The sequence below is a fragment of the Pinus tabuliformis genome, chromosome J (assembly GCF_031772625.1).
Source record: "Pinus tabuliformis cultivar Carrire ecotype Pingquan chromosome J, CPIR1, whole genome shotgun sequence".
NCBI lineage: Eukaryota > Viridiplantae > Streptophyta > Pinopsida > Pinales > Pinaceae > Pinus > Pinus tabuliformis.
The window spans coordinates 624,627,029-624,642,479 of record NC_142295.1 but is presented as its reverse complement, the minus strand read 5'-3'; the positions used below and the strand labels follow the sequence as shown (position 1 = coordinate 624,642,479).

The following is a 15,451-nucleotide window of genomic DNA, read 5'->3' as shown; positions in this document are numbered from 1 at the left end:
AGTGCCAAGAGACTAGCGTAGAGGCAGAGAGGTAGACGTAGAAGCTAGAGCAGGTCACGCAGAGGTTAGTTGAGATAGCGCAGAGGCCATAGGGCCTGCGTTATCCGCACAAAGGGCAACAGGAGTGACGCAGAAGGCCGTAGAGGCCAGGAGGGCTGACGTAGAATTTCAATTGTGCTGGAGAGGGTTTCGTGGGGCAACTTTTCTGAATATCTGCTTCCGAATAGAGAGGTATTACTGCCGGTTATTTTCTCTGTCGGGTGAGCCAGCTTGGCACCCAGTTGTACTCAAGGATACACTGCATAATAAATAAACCCTCATAATTGTTGCACCAGTTTTCCCGCATTGGGTTTTTCTGTGAACGAGTTGTCCAAAAATAACGGTGTCACTTGTGTGTTTGCTATTTCTTTTAGTTGTTGATCTGTAGATGGTTGAGACTGTATTGTGTTTATTTCGATGTTTATATGTTTAAATAACTTGTTTGTAATTAACAAGTAGGAGAAATAAACCAGAAGAATACAAATAAAATTTCTAACGGATAGACTTAGAAATTTCAACACCGCGTCACCTCTACATCACTCTGTGTGGATCTGAGTGGCTCTACGTACCTCTGCGTCAGCCTGCCTGAGGGCTGCGTCTCTCCTCTAGACTGCGTCTCTCTCTGTGCTGTCTCCCACTGTCCCTGTGTCACCTCCTCCTCAGACATTGCTTGCTATTGATGCCCTCCTCTTCCTCCACCCTACAACTCTCCCTCTGAAAGCAATCTCCTTTACTTGAGAATCGATTTTCCCAGAGATACTGAGTATCTGCCAGTGTGTCTCGAAATGATCCTCAAGCCTTCTCTTATATTTTTCCTGTTGACGAATCAACGACCGAGATCAAGTGTCTATTCAACAACTAATATTAAAACAGACTTGATCCTCATGTCTTTGAAGCTTCTCACCCTTATCTTTTTTAATACCCATTAATATTTTTATTTTCCTAAGTTTAGACTTAGGAACCATTAAAAATATTAATTATTTTAATAACTCCTAATCTGAGTGGAATTTCTCAAAACAATTTCTGGGTCTTGGACATCTCATGTGCCTTAGCCCCTCCTCCAAATTTCAAGGCTAGAGCACATCTAATGCTACCAAAAATCAACAACTATGTCTCCATGTCGCAAATTTGCCTCCATCCTATGCGCTGAGTCTGTCTGTGGTGGGTACGAACACATGCCTCTGAGGACTACTAGCTTGCCATCCGGTCCGGTGAACTCCATCTGCAGCTTCTTCCAATCAGTGGTAGCTCGTCTAAGGGAGTACAACCATTGGAAACCCATTACTACGTTGGTGTCTGGTACATCTACCACAAAGAAATGGTCTGTCATGGAATAGTTCCCCATGGTCACAGTCAAGGCGGGAACATATCGATTGCACTGCATAGTCCGGTCACCAGGCAGTAGGACTAAAAAGCCCTCAAACTCTGTCATGGTGATGTCCCTTGTCTGAACCAACTAGGCATCTATGAAGTTCTGGGTAGCCCCATTGTCAACTAAGGCTGAGACACGCTGCCCTTGTATCGTGCCTCGAATCCTCAATGTCAGAAATTTGGGGACCCCACATAAAGAAGCAAGGACTCCCCCAGATGGAGCAAAGGATGCCCCTTTCTGCGGATGTGGTGGTGGTGGTCTCCTCTTTGCTGGATTCTCACCATCTCCCACACCACACTCCAGCGCCACCTTGTCCTCTTGATCGTTATCTGAGATGTAGTGGGATTTGCCAGCTATGCACCGATGGCCTGGTGCCCAGGGCTCCCGACAGGTAAAACACAGTTTCCTCCTGCTGAGGTCCCTGGGTCTCATCATCCAACTACCCACGCCCTTGGGCTGCTCTCTATGGGGTGGCCTAGTATCACTCCCCTTCTGTGGGTAGGGAGTGTGTGTAGGGAAGGTTGCTCATGTCTTGGGGATGGCCCCCTACAAATCTCTAGCACATGTCACTGCCTCCTGCGGTGTGGAGGGTTTGCGTGACTTCACCAGTCCATGCAGGGGCTCGAGCAGGCCCTCTATGAAGGTGTACACCATTTGAGCATGTGATAGGTTCGACACCATCACTAAGACTCTCAAGAACTCCGATATGTACTGCTCTGGGTTACCCGTTTGTCTGAGTTGGGTTAGCTCCCTGAAGTGAGCCTCCAGATCCCTCTGATCAAATCGCTCCACCACCCTCTTGGTGAAATCCTCATATGAAGTCACATTGGCATGCCCCAAGGTAGTCAAGCCATGAAACCACCAGTCGTGGGCTTCCCCTTCCAAGTGTAGCGTGGCCATCTTGATGGCCTCTAGCTCATCATCCGGTTGAGCTGGAAATAAGTGTCCATCTTCTCTACCCAGGCCCGAGCTGTGCACTTGGCAGTGCCATCATATGTGGGGAAGTACATTCTCCCAATAGTACGCTGCAACTCATAGCTCTGTGTGCCTTGTCCTCCATGGCTCTTGCCCTTCTCATGAAAGAGAGTGCCTCCCTGAAGTCTGCTCCCATGGAATGCCATTCCTTAAAGTGCTATCCCATCTGTGAAGGATCTTCGGCCCTTGCTGGTTCATTCTGCACCAAAGGCACGAAAGAGGACAATGTAGCTTGAGTTGGTCCACTCGCTGATGGAGGTTGCGCAGTGGGTGAAGGATGGTCAAATTGTTGAGAGGCCCCTGTAGTCTTTCCAAATAGAAACCCCCTAGGAGTGCTTCTTTCCCGGTTCTGCATTTTGATCTTGTCTAGCATTTCCTTCAACCTCTTCGCTAAATCATTCAGAGCCTTCAAGAAGCTGTCAAAGGCCATCTCCTCCTTGCTCCTGGGCTCTCCCATGTTCTCTGCTACCATTGCCTTTCCCATGTCCTCCATGTCTGGAGTGATCTCCAGCTCTCTTTCTCTGCTCCGATACCTCTGCCTCTGGTACGTAATATTCTATTAGTGCTCTTCACTCATAGGTGAAACTCCCCACGGTTGAGCCAAGATCTGGGCTCTGATACCACTGTAATGTTCCTAACTAGGAAATTCAGTGATATACAAAGAAAATAAACAAACCAACATCCAGCAATGTGACACAATCAACAAACACCCATAAAAGCACTGCAAATAAAGATCATCTGAGCCATTTTATTAATTCTTTCTGGAGTAAGTACAATAGTGATGGAATGGTGCACCTAGGTTTGTCTCAAGGGGCAAGCGTGACAACACCCAGGTGAGCAAATGATGGCCGTAATGCTGCACAACTGCTGCTCCAAAGATGATTTGTGTTGCCTGTTGGAAAGGATATGTTGGAAACTCCACTTCTCGTGCTCAGAAAATGCTGCAACTTCAACTCCTGACTCCTCAACAAAAACCCACCAAAACCCAGAAAGGGTTTGGCTTAGTCCTGACCCCCGAAAATCGATCCCCAAGTACCACGTCCTCCTCCTCAAGCTGGGAATCACTGCCTGACTGGAAATGGCTGAAAAGGCTCTCCAAATCACCCCCAAATGCTCAATTGTTGTCCCCTATGGCTTTCCTCTCTCCTCCCGGCTAACTCTAGCTCTGTAGATCCTTCCCCCAACTCCCACGTGAGCCTAGGAATGACCCTCTGCACAGTCCTCAATGGCTGTAAGTCGAGCTGCCCAAATGCAACAATCTCTCGGTCCAAAACTCCTCCCAAAGGCTGATCCTCTGCTGTGATTCCAACTCCAAAAATCTTCGGGCAAGTGCTGCCCAGATGAACCCCCAAATCACCTCTGCGTGTTCCCCTCCTACGTGCTCCAAGAATACGCACTGTTGAATCAAAGGCTGAGTGATGTGGCTACAAATCTCCTCCGGTTCTCCTCCAAGGTAGTATGAAATGCCTTTCTAGGGTGGCATTTGAAGTCCCTTAAAGAAAGGTTGAGTCTCCTGCCTGGGAAACTCGATGCTAAAAACCTCGTAACTCGGTTAAGCAGCTCAAGCAACACAAATGAGTTCGATGTGCAAATGATGCCTTGAGTTGGGGAGCTCCTCCTTATATCTTCGTGGGCCTTCCTTTCCCCATGTGGGCCCCTCTCCAAGCTATTCAATTCCCCTCCAAGGCAATTCAAATTGCCCAAGTGCCCAAGTGCGTTTTCCCACGTGGGTGGCCCCCACCTTCCACTAGCAATCTAATTTAGCCTCTCTATCTCCTAAGTCCCTATGTCAAAAATGCCTGGGTTCTTTTATGCACCAAAATTTATGCAAAATTATGGGGAGACCCAAACCCATTACAAATATATTTGGGAAGGGACATGACATAAATCCTTGATCAACTTTTAATCTTGGCCATTGAAAATACTTATTTTTGAGGAATTTTCTTATTTTTCATTAAAACCATCTTTTATTAGTTCAAAAATAATTATTTTGAACTAATTTCTTCAAAAAATTGACTTTTACTTCACCACCAAGGTCCAGGGGTCCAAATTTTTTTGAAATTCCAAAAATTATTTTTTTCTAGACCCACGAATTTTTCCACTCGGAGAAATTAATTTCTTCTAAATTAATTAATTTTCTGGTCCATGATTTAATTTTATTCTTGCCAGGGAAATTAATTAATTGACTCATGAGGGGATTAATTTTTTCCACCTTCAAATATTTTAGCCATAGTGTTTAAGTATGAGGGACCATGCACTAAAATATTTTTTACATAAGGTTTTACAAATTCAACCCTCAAAGGGGGAATACTCGTTCGTTATAGACCCTCATAAAACATACCCAATTCTGAGACACAATATGATCTATTAGACCAAGTGATTTGTAATAAAATAATTTAGTCAAGTAGCTTAAATTATTCCCAAATCATTTTTACAATCGACTCGACTAAAACAGTAGGACTCACTTAAGACTTCGACGATAAATTCCACCCTAGCTTTGGGGTTGAGGCTAGAGGGAAAAACTCTGTTGATCATCCATGTTTAAAAACACAGATAATCAGTGAGATGAAAACTCTCCTAGGATGAAATTCGTTGCCAAAATCATAGGCTTACCTAGGTTGTTACATAATTAAATGATCGTACTAGCATCATTTACATTACAAATTTGCAGAATGGGTTTACAATGACATGACAAACTGCTCGCTGATGATTCTGACTTTGAAAAAATTTCTTCAAGTCTTTGGATCCTACTTAGTTGGAATGTTGAAAAAATGGTTGTGACAATGACCTCTTTTTGGTCATTTATAGACATTTATATATCTCCATTAGAGAAAATTTCAGCCTAAAAGTGGTCTCCTAAGAAAAAATAATAAAAGAATAGTTAAAATAATAAAATATGAGTTATGAATTTTGGAGGGAAAAGAAGAAAATTACTTTTTTTAATTGTGTTTTTGGCTTATCTCCTTACAAGTTTATTCAAATTTCAAGTGTAGACACTCATTGGATGCGGAATTAAATTCCACTTCCAACGAGTACCTATTATGCATACTTTTGTGAAGACCCACATTGATAAAAACTGAGGATACATTTAAAAACATGTTCACCTATAAGGATATAAGCCAAAAATACAATTAAAAGTAGTTTTCTTTTTTTCCCTCCAAAATATTTACATGTGCCTCTTTTTAAATTTAAAGGATTTTGATTGCTTTCATATTATGACATGGAAATTACATGAAAATTTCATGGGCACTGTTAGGCCGAAATTTCCTCTAATGCATTGTTACTAATTTTTGTTCAATAGGTAGTCTTTGTTTATGAATCCTTAAGGCTTATCCATTGAAATGACTAATCCAAGCACAAAGTTAGTTGTAGTAATTAGAAACTTCTCAATCCCAAGATTATGAATGTTACAAGGAGTAAAATACAGAATTTCAAGAAAACATTTATTAAAATAGATTGTTTCAATGCAATAATAAGGAAAATATAAATTTCCACACGTTTGATTCTTGGATTGCTAGTTTGCCACTAACATGAAAAATTGTCCCCTAATTTTACTTGTAGAGAAACCCATTGGTTTTGAATCATAATGCGATAAAGTAAATGAAGCGTTTTCTTTATTAATCTAAAATCACTATGAAACTTCCTCATGATAACCATTTCATTTTGTGCCAACCTCTTCACACGCTATGAATCTTTGTCTCGCTCTTGTAAAGCTACTTTTGCTTGATTATCATTGTCTCTGACAAAATATTATATTGGATGCTTCTATTCAAGTCTACAAAGGCAGGGTCTTGACAAGCCTTACCTGCATGAATTATAATGATTGGTGTTGAAAATTCTTCCCTAAGCTCTATGAAGGTATGAACATGACCTTACCAGAGCTATAAATAATGAATATCACTAACTTGACCTCTCTAGAACTGTTGATCCTCAAAGGAATTACATGAGCTTAGATATGACTTGAAAGGTGATACGGGCATCTCCTTTAGAAAGTCCTGAAAGGTCTTTAGTATCAACTTCAAGTAGGGGCCTAAAAAGTCATATTACCATGAATTAGAAGGGTTGGTTTTGATTTTGGATTTGTTGATGGTGTTGTACCTTGATTTTATGGGCATTTGAGTTTTCTTTGGTATTGGCTTACTCATATATATGCTTCCATAGCCAACCATGGGGCATCCTCTTACATGATAGCATCACAAGGGAATTGGAAGAGAATGTGCATATACAATTGGAACAAATTAATACAATCTTCTTTGAGTGAATATGTGTAATGTCACATTGTTGATGATTTCTGGTAGCCACTATCTAATAATTTCACTTAACTCTAGTAATAAGAACCTAAGAGTGCATTCGTACTTGAGCAAGAGGGCCTCTACTTTTGCTAAGGTGAATATATGTTAGCCCTATGAGTATAGAATATTTATTTGAGAATGCTAAACTTAAAGTGGGTTTTGCTTGTACATTTAGAGAAGTAAGTGTGTATTAATTTATGTGGAGAATCATGAATTTTTAAAAAGTATTCTAAATGAGTTACGCCTATAATGAAAGAAAACACTGAATCCATCAATTCTATGATTTATTTTAAAAGGCCATCCATACATGTGCTTACTTGTCATATTTGGTATGTTTTGTTTTACAGTATAGACAAGGTCATGGAAGTGGATTATCATTTAGTTGAGTTCGATGATGTCAGGTATCATATTCAGGTATGTGTAGTGCTTTTGTAGTCATTGGAACAAACACAACTGAGATATTGCAGTAATTCCTATAGTTGGAGCCTTGGTGCATACATATATGAACATCTTGATTCACCGTCTAATATGCTCTTTATTTTTGTAAAAGTTACTTCTTATGTATAGAGAAAATTATTTATATAAGCAATAAGAAAGAAAAATAAGCGTATATACGATGATATATACATCCTCCTCGTTAAAAAACTAAAGAAGCTACATAATTAGTGGCAAAGTCTAATAGTTTCACATCCTTAATCAACAATGATCCTTTTTTAGGAGCTACATACATACCTACTCTCTCCATAATTTACAAAAAAGCAACCAAAGAAATGACCTCATTGTCAAGCGCATACTTGCTGTGGAGTTTCTAGAGAACAAATAGTGCTCAAATTATCAAACAATACCAAATACCAACCAAATAATCCCAAATCAAAGATCTAGAATACTCCAACAACACTTCCCTCCAATGTAGACACCCCTAAAGAATACTTTCCAACTTCAAATGAACTTGATCTTAACAAGACCTCACAAAGGAGAAATCCCATAAAATGTTCTTCATAGTTTCCGCCTTTAAATACGAGAGGAAAACTCCATTTCGAAGGCCACTCTTGGCCAGTTGATCCTTGGAAGGAAGACATTAGTAGATCACCAACCAAGGAAAAAGTTAAAACACAAAGCTTATAGTAACATCAACCAAAAGTGTAGTGGAAGGGATGGATGTGTCTCTAAGCATCATGATCAACCTCAATTTGAGGAAGGGTCCTCAAATCAAGTCTCAAAACATCTCCATGTGTCCAAAAGCCAGTTTTGGGTGCCCTGTGTCATCTCCATGGCTGCCATCTAGATAATATAGTGCAATCTCTCTCCAATGTTGGGGCTTCATCAGCGAATACAAGCCCTCCCTAATCATCCTAGGGATGATCATCATCATTTGGGATTTGGATCAAGGCATTCCCATAAAGTAGTGTCAAGGCTAGCCCAGGGGCATGCTAGGTCCACTGGGTACATCATCAATAATCCTCAATTCCAAGTAGTATGAGCTCAATGTTCTGGCATCTTAGGTTGCTCTGGGGTGTCCATCAACTTCCAAGATCATCAAAGTGCCCAATGCTCTATTGTAGGAGGGAAACACTGCATCTGCAAGGTCATCATGTTCTTCGAAAGTGTTGTATGGCCTGGGCATCATGTGGAGTAGGAGTGGAATAGTGTGCCCTCAACGTCTGAGCTACTCTATGCAAGGCCACCTAGAAAAACCATCTTAAAATCAAGTGAAAGTAACCATTCATTAGAGGAAATAACCATAAATGCATCTAAGTGGACCATACTTAACTATTAAGGGCACAATAGTACTTCAAACTGGGATCACTTTCAAATATCTAACTAGACCAAGTCCCGTAAAAGTGTTCACTACCTTCATAGAGGTGGCTAGGTAATCAACCATATTAGGTGCTCCAAACCCCCAAGGGGAGGTGGCATTCCCAAGGTCAACCCTTCAAAATTCATAGGTGTTTGTGAAAATAAGCTGGCAATGGAGGGAAAAGTCTTCATGGCTAAGTGCCATGGCTAGGGGACCAGCTGATGGAGGTCCACATCTTGAGTGTATAGATGTAAAGGAGGGAGCAATTGTGGGGGAATGAGGTACCCCTTTCCTCAGCTTGCTTTTTTCATCCCTCTGGTGCACCTTTTACTTCCTTCTGATAATACTTTTATATGGTGTATAGCTCATCGATCAAAGCTTTCTCTTTATGATATAGAATTTATTTTACCTCTTAGGGTGAGTCAGTTTCTCGCTCATCACGGTTGGGACATGTAAGGGTTCCATATGATGTAATGGAGCATCTAGTGCTCAAGAACTGATGATGGTTAATGAGGGGTTAAAGCTCATGCTAGGATTTTTCCTATGCGCTAATTATGCCCTCACCATCTTTTGCATTTTAACTTTTCTTTTTCTTTTGTTGTGGCCATCTTATGCTTTTTCATTCTTGTAGTTGCATAAATCTCTAGGGAAAAAAATTTCGGCCCTACTCAAGGATGTGGATGTGTGAGTGCCAAATATCAATGAATCAATGACAATTAACCTGAAGGATGGATGTGGTATCAAGGGAATGATGAATGATGTTACATATGGAATGGTAATGGACACATTACTTCAATCCAAGTATTCAAGTAGTGACCATCCTATAACCCTAAGGCCTTAGAGGAGGTCCTATTGCCACACAATCTAGCAGGGGTCCTAGGAGGGGTACCTAAGGGACAACTAATAGACCAAGTGACAACAATGAGACAAACACCAATTGTCACCTCAGTTAGTGTCCCTTGCTCTTGACGGACTTTCACCAATGGGAGGAGTCTTGGTATGGAAGAAATCACTTGTAAATATGGAACCGATAATAAGGTATAAAGTGGTTCCCAAGGCCCATTCTAAGGAGAGACTCAATTATGGCTTGATAAAGGAAAGGCTCTCCAAGAAATACCTAAGAGGAGAGTCAAGACCTAGGGTTATGAATATTCAATGATGATGAGTATGTCTAGGATCAAGACTTCCAAGGTGAGGGAAGGCTTCTCTAGGAGTTTTGCAAGATGATTCTTCTTCACAATAGGGTTTTCGCTCCACTGGAGAGACCTAGAAAGAAATGTATGCAAGACATAGGGTTTATGAGTAATTTTGGGAGGAATTCCTCCAATGATGCTCTCTAGGTCAAGATACGATAGGGAAAGGGTCAAGTATGATCAATTTCTTTGAACTCTATGTGCAAATGACCCTCAATAAGACCACCAACCAAGATGTTAACGATGGGCTTTCGAAGATGCATCTAGAGCTTGAGTTTTCTTGGAAATCGACTATGGGAATTGCTTCAAACTTGGAGGGTCACTAGAGGAGACACCAACATAGATTCTTGTACAATTATTTTTGCAAGACACCTCCTCTAATGCAATTTGCAGGCAGCGCTAGTTAGCCGTCTAGGAGAGGGGCCAAAAATTTTTAGGGAGATAAAAGAAAGGTAAGGACAAGGTGACCACCAATTTTACTTAGATCAGTGCCTAGACCTCGGGCTGTGGAGTCTATGATGATTAAAGATTTGCCAAAATCGTCTTCAAGGAGGCCAAAAATGGATGCCCTAGCAACCACTTTTCAATAATTACCTACTCAATATTTATGGCTTTTCATAGAAAACCAAATCCCATCCACTAGGAACATTCATCTAATTTCATGCAATGAGTAACATGTGCAATTTGCAATCAGACAATCCTTCACATTGATAATTCAATAAATTAGGGCACACAAGATCTAGTTAATTGCAATAATTCTACACATTAGACATTAGTCCAATTTGGGGCTTTGAGCATGTAATGGTGTTACCTCCCTACGAAGGAGTGGTTAATAAACAACCCTATTAGGTGTTCCCAGCCCCTAAAGGGAAGGACATGTCCAAGGTACATCCTTCAAGTGGTAGGTGTCATGTGGATAATGATGAGGTGGATTAGGACACAGGGGTCTCAAGGCCAAATTCCATGGGCTCAAGGGTGGTAATGATGAGGGATGCCCACATATTTGGGTGTATGAATGTAGGAGGGAGAAATCGTGGTACATGAGTTACCCCGACCTTTGTTTTTCCACCCTTCTTCATTTGCCTTTTGCCTTTTATTGATTTTTCTTTTATTTTACTGCTCAGGGCTCTAGGGGATAAGAGCATGATAAAGTAGTGATTACCCCCTTAAGGTGGAGTTGTTCATTGGGCACCAGGGGTTGGGACATAAATGGGTTCCTTAATGATGCATGTGGAACTCATAGGGGCCCTAGGAACCTAGGGTGATGGCCATAATGATAAGGGGTAGAGCTCATGTTTGGCTTTTGCCCATGTGCTAAATTTTATTGTCTCGACCATCTTTTATATTTTATGGTATTATTTCCTTTTGTATGTGACCATGATATGCTTTTATCTTTTTTTTTAGCTGCATCAACTTTCGGGGCATCGTTCCAGGTCCGACCCAGACATGTGGACAAGGGGAGGGGTAGTACTAGAGCCTTGTGGACCCAGTGGTCATGTGGACTGAGAGGGGAAAGATGATGAAATAGGGCATGTATTGTGTGGAGGGGAGTGAAAAATGTGGAACGGGAAAATGGACCACACTACTAAAATTGGGTTTTCCCAAGTAGTTCCCATCCTAAAGTTGTAAGCCAGTAGGGGAGATCCCATGAGACTAGGGTTGAGGATTAACCACCCATTTAAGGTGAGGGAACAAGACTATAGTCGAAACCCTTCCTACTTTCAAGTCATCCAATAATCCATACCCAAGTGTGCCCAAGAAAACAAGCATAGGCACTTGATTTCACAATGAAAGACATACCTTTAGGATTGGATGGCCACCTTTAAACATATGATCTCGACAGATGGGCAAGGGGACATATGACTGGCTTAGGGAGCGGAGATCAACTGATGCAACAACAACTACACTGGTGGCTATCAGGGGCTGTTGGCTGTTGGATGAAGACAAATCTAGGAGAATTTTTTTCTTATAAGGTCACCCACAAGTGGTGGGTAATAGGGTCCACTGTGTAATATCCCTTTTCAAGAACAGAAAAAAGAAGTGAATTAATTTAATTATTTAATGTCATCCTAAAGGTGATAGTGAGTAATTACATTAAAAAGGGATTATTGAGTGACTTTTGATTTAATTAAGAAGTATCTGGGATGGTTCTGGAAGAATTGTGTTTCAAAGGAACAGGACCACATGGGACCAAGTGGACCTATTCTAGGGTAGGGGAGAAGAGTATGGAAACCAATGATGTCCCTAACCGAGACAAGGTATGGAAATGGATCAAAGAAAGAATATCCACTTAAAGGTTTGAATTGATCCAATAAGGTACTAGCCTTTGAGGATGCTTGGGAAACGTTTGATCTTGAAGTTAGGGTTTGGCTTTTCTCACAACTTCACTGTTGGAATGGCCTCAAATTTGGAGGTGGTCTTGAGGAAACACCAATGCAGAAGATCCTAAGAGATTGAATTTTTTGGATGGGTGGTTTGTCGCGAAAATGATGCCCTCGATGATCCAACTTGGCTAGACCTGGGAAAAGGTGAAAATATATGATTTTAGGGGACCACCTCTTGGTAGATCAGTGCCTTAGTCTTGAGAGAATGGACTCTATGATGAATATGAGTGAGGATCTTTGATTCCCTATCAAGGAGGCCTCAAGACTGCTTCACTAGCCTTCTAGGTCAAAGAGAAGCAATCTTGCAGCTTTTATACTTCGATGTGCAAAGGAGATGGCTTATCAAGGTCAATTCGTTGATAGAATTACCCCTAAGAGATTTCGTTCATATTACATGGCCCATACATTGTGAGATGTTATAATAGTGACAAAATTCGACAATTTAAAGCAATAAATGCATGCGACAATTAGCCCTAAAAATAGTGAAAATCCCAATCCAACGTATATGACAAAGTAAAACAAGAATAACATTAAAAGCATATACTTACATGTAGCATAATATATCCAACCATCCACAATTTACAAAAGAGAAACTCCAAGACAAGATAGACCAATATCCACACATCAAAATTCATCCATAAAGCTCCAATTCATCCTCTAGAAAAAGTGTGAAATTCTCAAGAGAGAGAAAATATCCAACTCAATTGATGATGAGAAAATGAACTCATGTCACTTGTATTCATACACAAATTAGGAGTTCAAATTAGCTTCCTTGGCCTACATAAACCCAAAAAATAAAATAATGTTATAGTAACTCAACTTTTGGTGACAAGCCCACCAAACTAGCTCATAAATGAAAGAGTAAGCCTCTCAAGAGGTCAAATAATAATCTATGCATCTCGTAGGGCCCTCTAAGAGGCCTAATGAGGTCCATGGGTGCCATAATGAAGAGCAGGACCCTCAAAAGCAGTGGACAAGGGGTTGGCCCCTTGTAATAACTTGTGGTTGTTGGAATTTCTAAGTCTAACTGTTAGAAACCCTTCATGTACTTTTTGATTTATTTCTGCCTACTTGTTTTGTTTAATTAACAAGTTATTTACCATGTAAATACTGAAAATAAATACAAGTACATGCTCAACACATTACAGATCATCAACTGAAGGAAAAACAAGCACACAAGTGACACCATTGTTTTTGGACCAATGTCCCTGGAAAAACCCATTGTGGGAAAACCGGTGCAACTATCTGAGGGTTTTAGTGCAACTATCTGAGGGTTTTATTATTAAGCAGTTTTAGAATACAATCTGGGTGCCAAACCAGCTCACCCAACAGAGAATGATCTCGGCAGTAGTACCTCTCAATCGGAGACAGATATTTTGGCTAAAACCCCAGATGAACAATCCCACAACTCTCAGCTCCTAATCTGCCCCACGAAATCTCTAGCCTCTGCCTCTAGGGATTGCGTCAGCCTCTCTGGCCCAGCGTCAGCCTCTAGAGGCACTGTGTCGGCCTCTAGAGCCTCTGTGTCGCCCACACTGGCTCTCTTTGGCACTACACAACTCCTGGCTGCCTCTACGTGGGTCTGACTAGCTATGCATGGCCTCTAGTTGGCTCTGCGTCCCTCTCTCCTGGCTTCTGCGGTGATGCTCCTGGTACCCTATCTACCTCTCTGATTCTGTATTCACTTCCCCTTAGCTGCAACTCTAATCACTCCTTCGATTTCCTCAGCAAGCCTTGCCCCAAAAAATCGAATTCTTGATCAACTCGGTGTGTTCTCCAAGTGACACTCAAGCCTCCTCTTATACCTTTCTCATTGACAATTCAACGACCGAGAATAAGTCCCTAATCAACGGCTAAGATTAACTCTGGCTTGATCCATGACTTTTGGAAGCTTCTAACACAGTGTTATATTAGATCACGTTAATATTTTATTTTCCCTAAGTTTAGACTTAAGGACTCCATTAAAAATATTAATTATTTTAATATCTCCTAAACTATTTAGAATCTGTCCAAACCATTTCTGGGTATTGGAGATCTCATGTGCTTTAGCCTCTCCACCCATTTTCGTGGCTAGAGCACATCCTATGCTACCCCAAATCAACACTTCCTCTTAGCGAGGATTGTGCTCTAGTAATACTCCTCACTGAGCATCACCCTGATCATTCGGCATCGGTCCTGGAGCTGATGCTAGGCCTACTGCCCAACATCACTGCTGCATCATGTACTGCTACCCATGGCCCTGCCACTGCCACTGTTGCATTCGCACAATAACCCCTCTCATCGTGCTGCCCATAACACTGCCACTGCTAACTGCTGCACTGCAACTCAGTTACTGAGAAGTAAGTAACTGATCTCCCAACTCTGATATCTCTGTCAAGCTAGAGATACCCTCGACGCTGAAACTCCCTCTGTCGCTGACAAGTGCCCCTTCTCTTACCTCTGCACTGCTGCAACACACTGTCTTGGGACTCCTGCATTGTAGCTCCCTTTGTCGCTCCATCCGCATCCGTCTCTATTGACATCCGCCAATATTGCTACTCCTCTTCAGGGCTCCTGTAGCAAGGTATAATCCAAGAGGCTGGGTACCTCAAGGATCGTGTCCCTCATCGCCTGTAGTCCATCTGACTACAACTCGATGTCTCCCCACTTCCTCTCAAGTGGTGTGTGAGCACTCATGGCACAGTCATCATCTGTCTCCACTTCCTTCTCTACCCTTGATGGCGCAGCCTTGGTCTCGGAAGCCTCTCCCTTACTCTTCTTCCTTGGACACTGGCTGACATAGTGACCCAGTTCCCCACAGTGGAAGCATTTGACCTTGGAGAGGTCCTTCTTCTTCCGTTTCTCTTGCTTTACCTCAGGTGCTAGGGTAGCATCCTCCTCTTCCTTCTTCTTGATTTTGACCCCCTTGCTGTTGCTTCCTGCCTTGGTCAGCCTTCTGATCTCTTCTTGGCGAAGAGCCGCCCAAAGTTTCTCCCAATCTAGAAGGGTCGACCTGCCCAGTATGCTCTGGACAAACACCAGTGTTTTGAGACTGCGTTCAGGGCTGTCCTCACCATCAATTCTTGATCCGCCATGGCCCCTATGGAAGTCAACTGATCCCGGATCTCCTTCAATCGACCAAGGAAGGTGTCGATTTGTTCTCCCTTCTGCATCTAGTATGACCGCAATTGATTTTCTAGTAGCATCTTCCTCTGCACGGAAGTATGCTGATACAATTTCGTCAGGGCTTCCCACATCGCATTTGCCGTTTCCTTTTCAGCAATATGTGGTACTACATGGTCCTTGACCTCGTCAAAGATGATGGTCTTGGCCCTCACCATTGCCTCCTTGTACTTGTTGTTCTCAACCGGGTCAACTGGGATCACTATCGTCTTCAAGGCAAAGTGCTTTAGACGATT

General features: G+C 41.9%; 1 protein-coding gene across 5 annotated transcripts in view; it reads left to right on the top strand.

The window, feature by feature from the left end:
- Positions 1-15,451, top strand: part of LOC149228496 (actin-related protein 2/3 complex subunit 2A-like) — a 460,530-nt gene that overhangs the window by 27,759 nt on the left and 417,320 nt on the right. For all 5 annotated transcript variants that reach the window (XM_089378238.1, XM_089378239.1, XM_089378237.1 and 2 more), the window contains exon 2: positions 7,026-7,092. In XM_089378238.1, the coding sequence (XP_089234364.1) occupies positions 7,026-7,092 (67 nt within the window). The remainder of the gene's footprint in view (positions 1-7,025; positions 7,093-15,451) is intronic.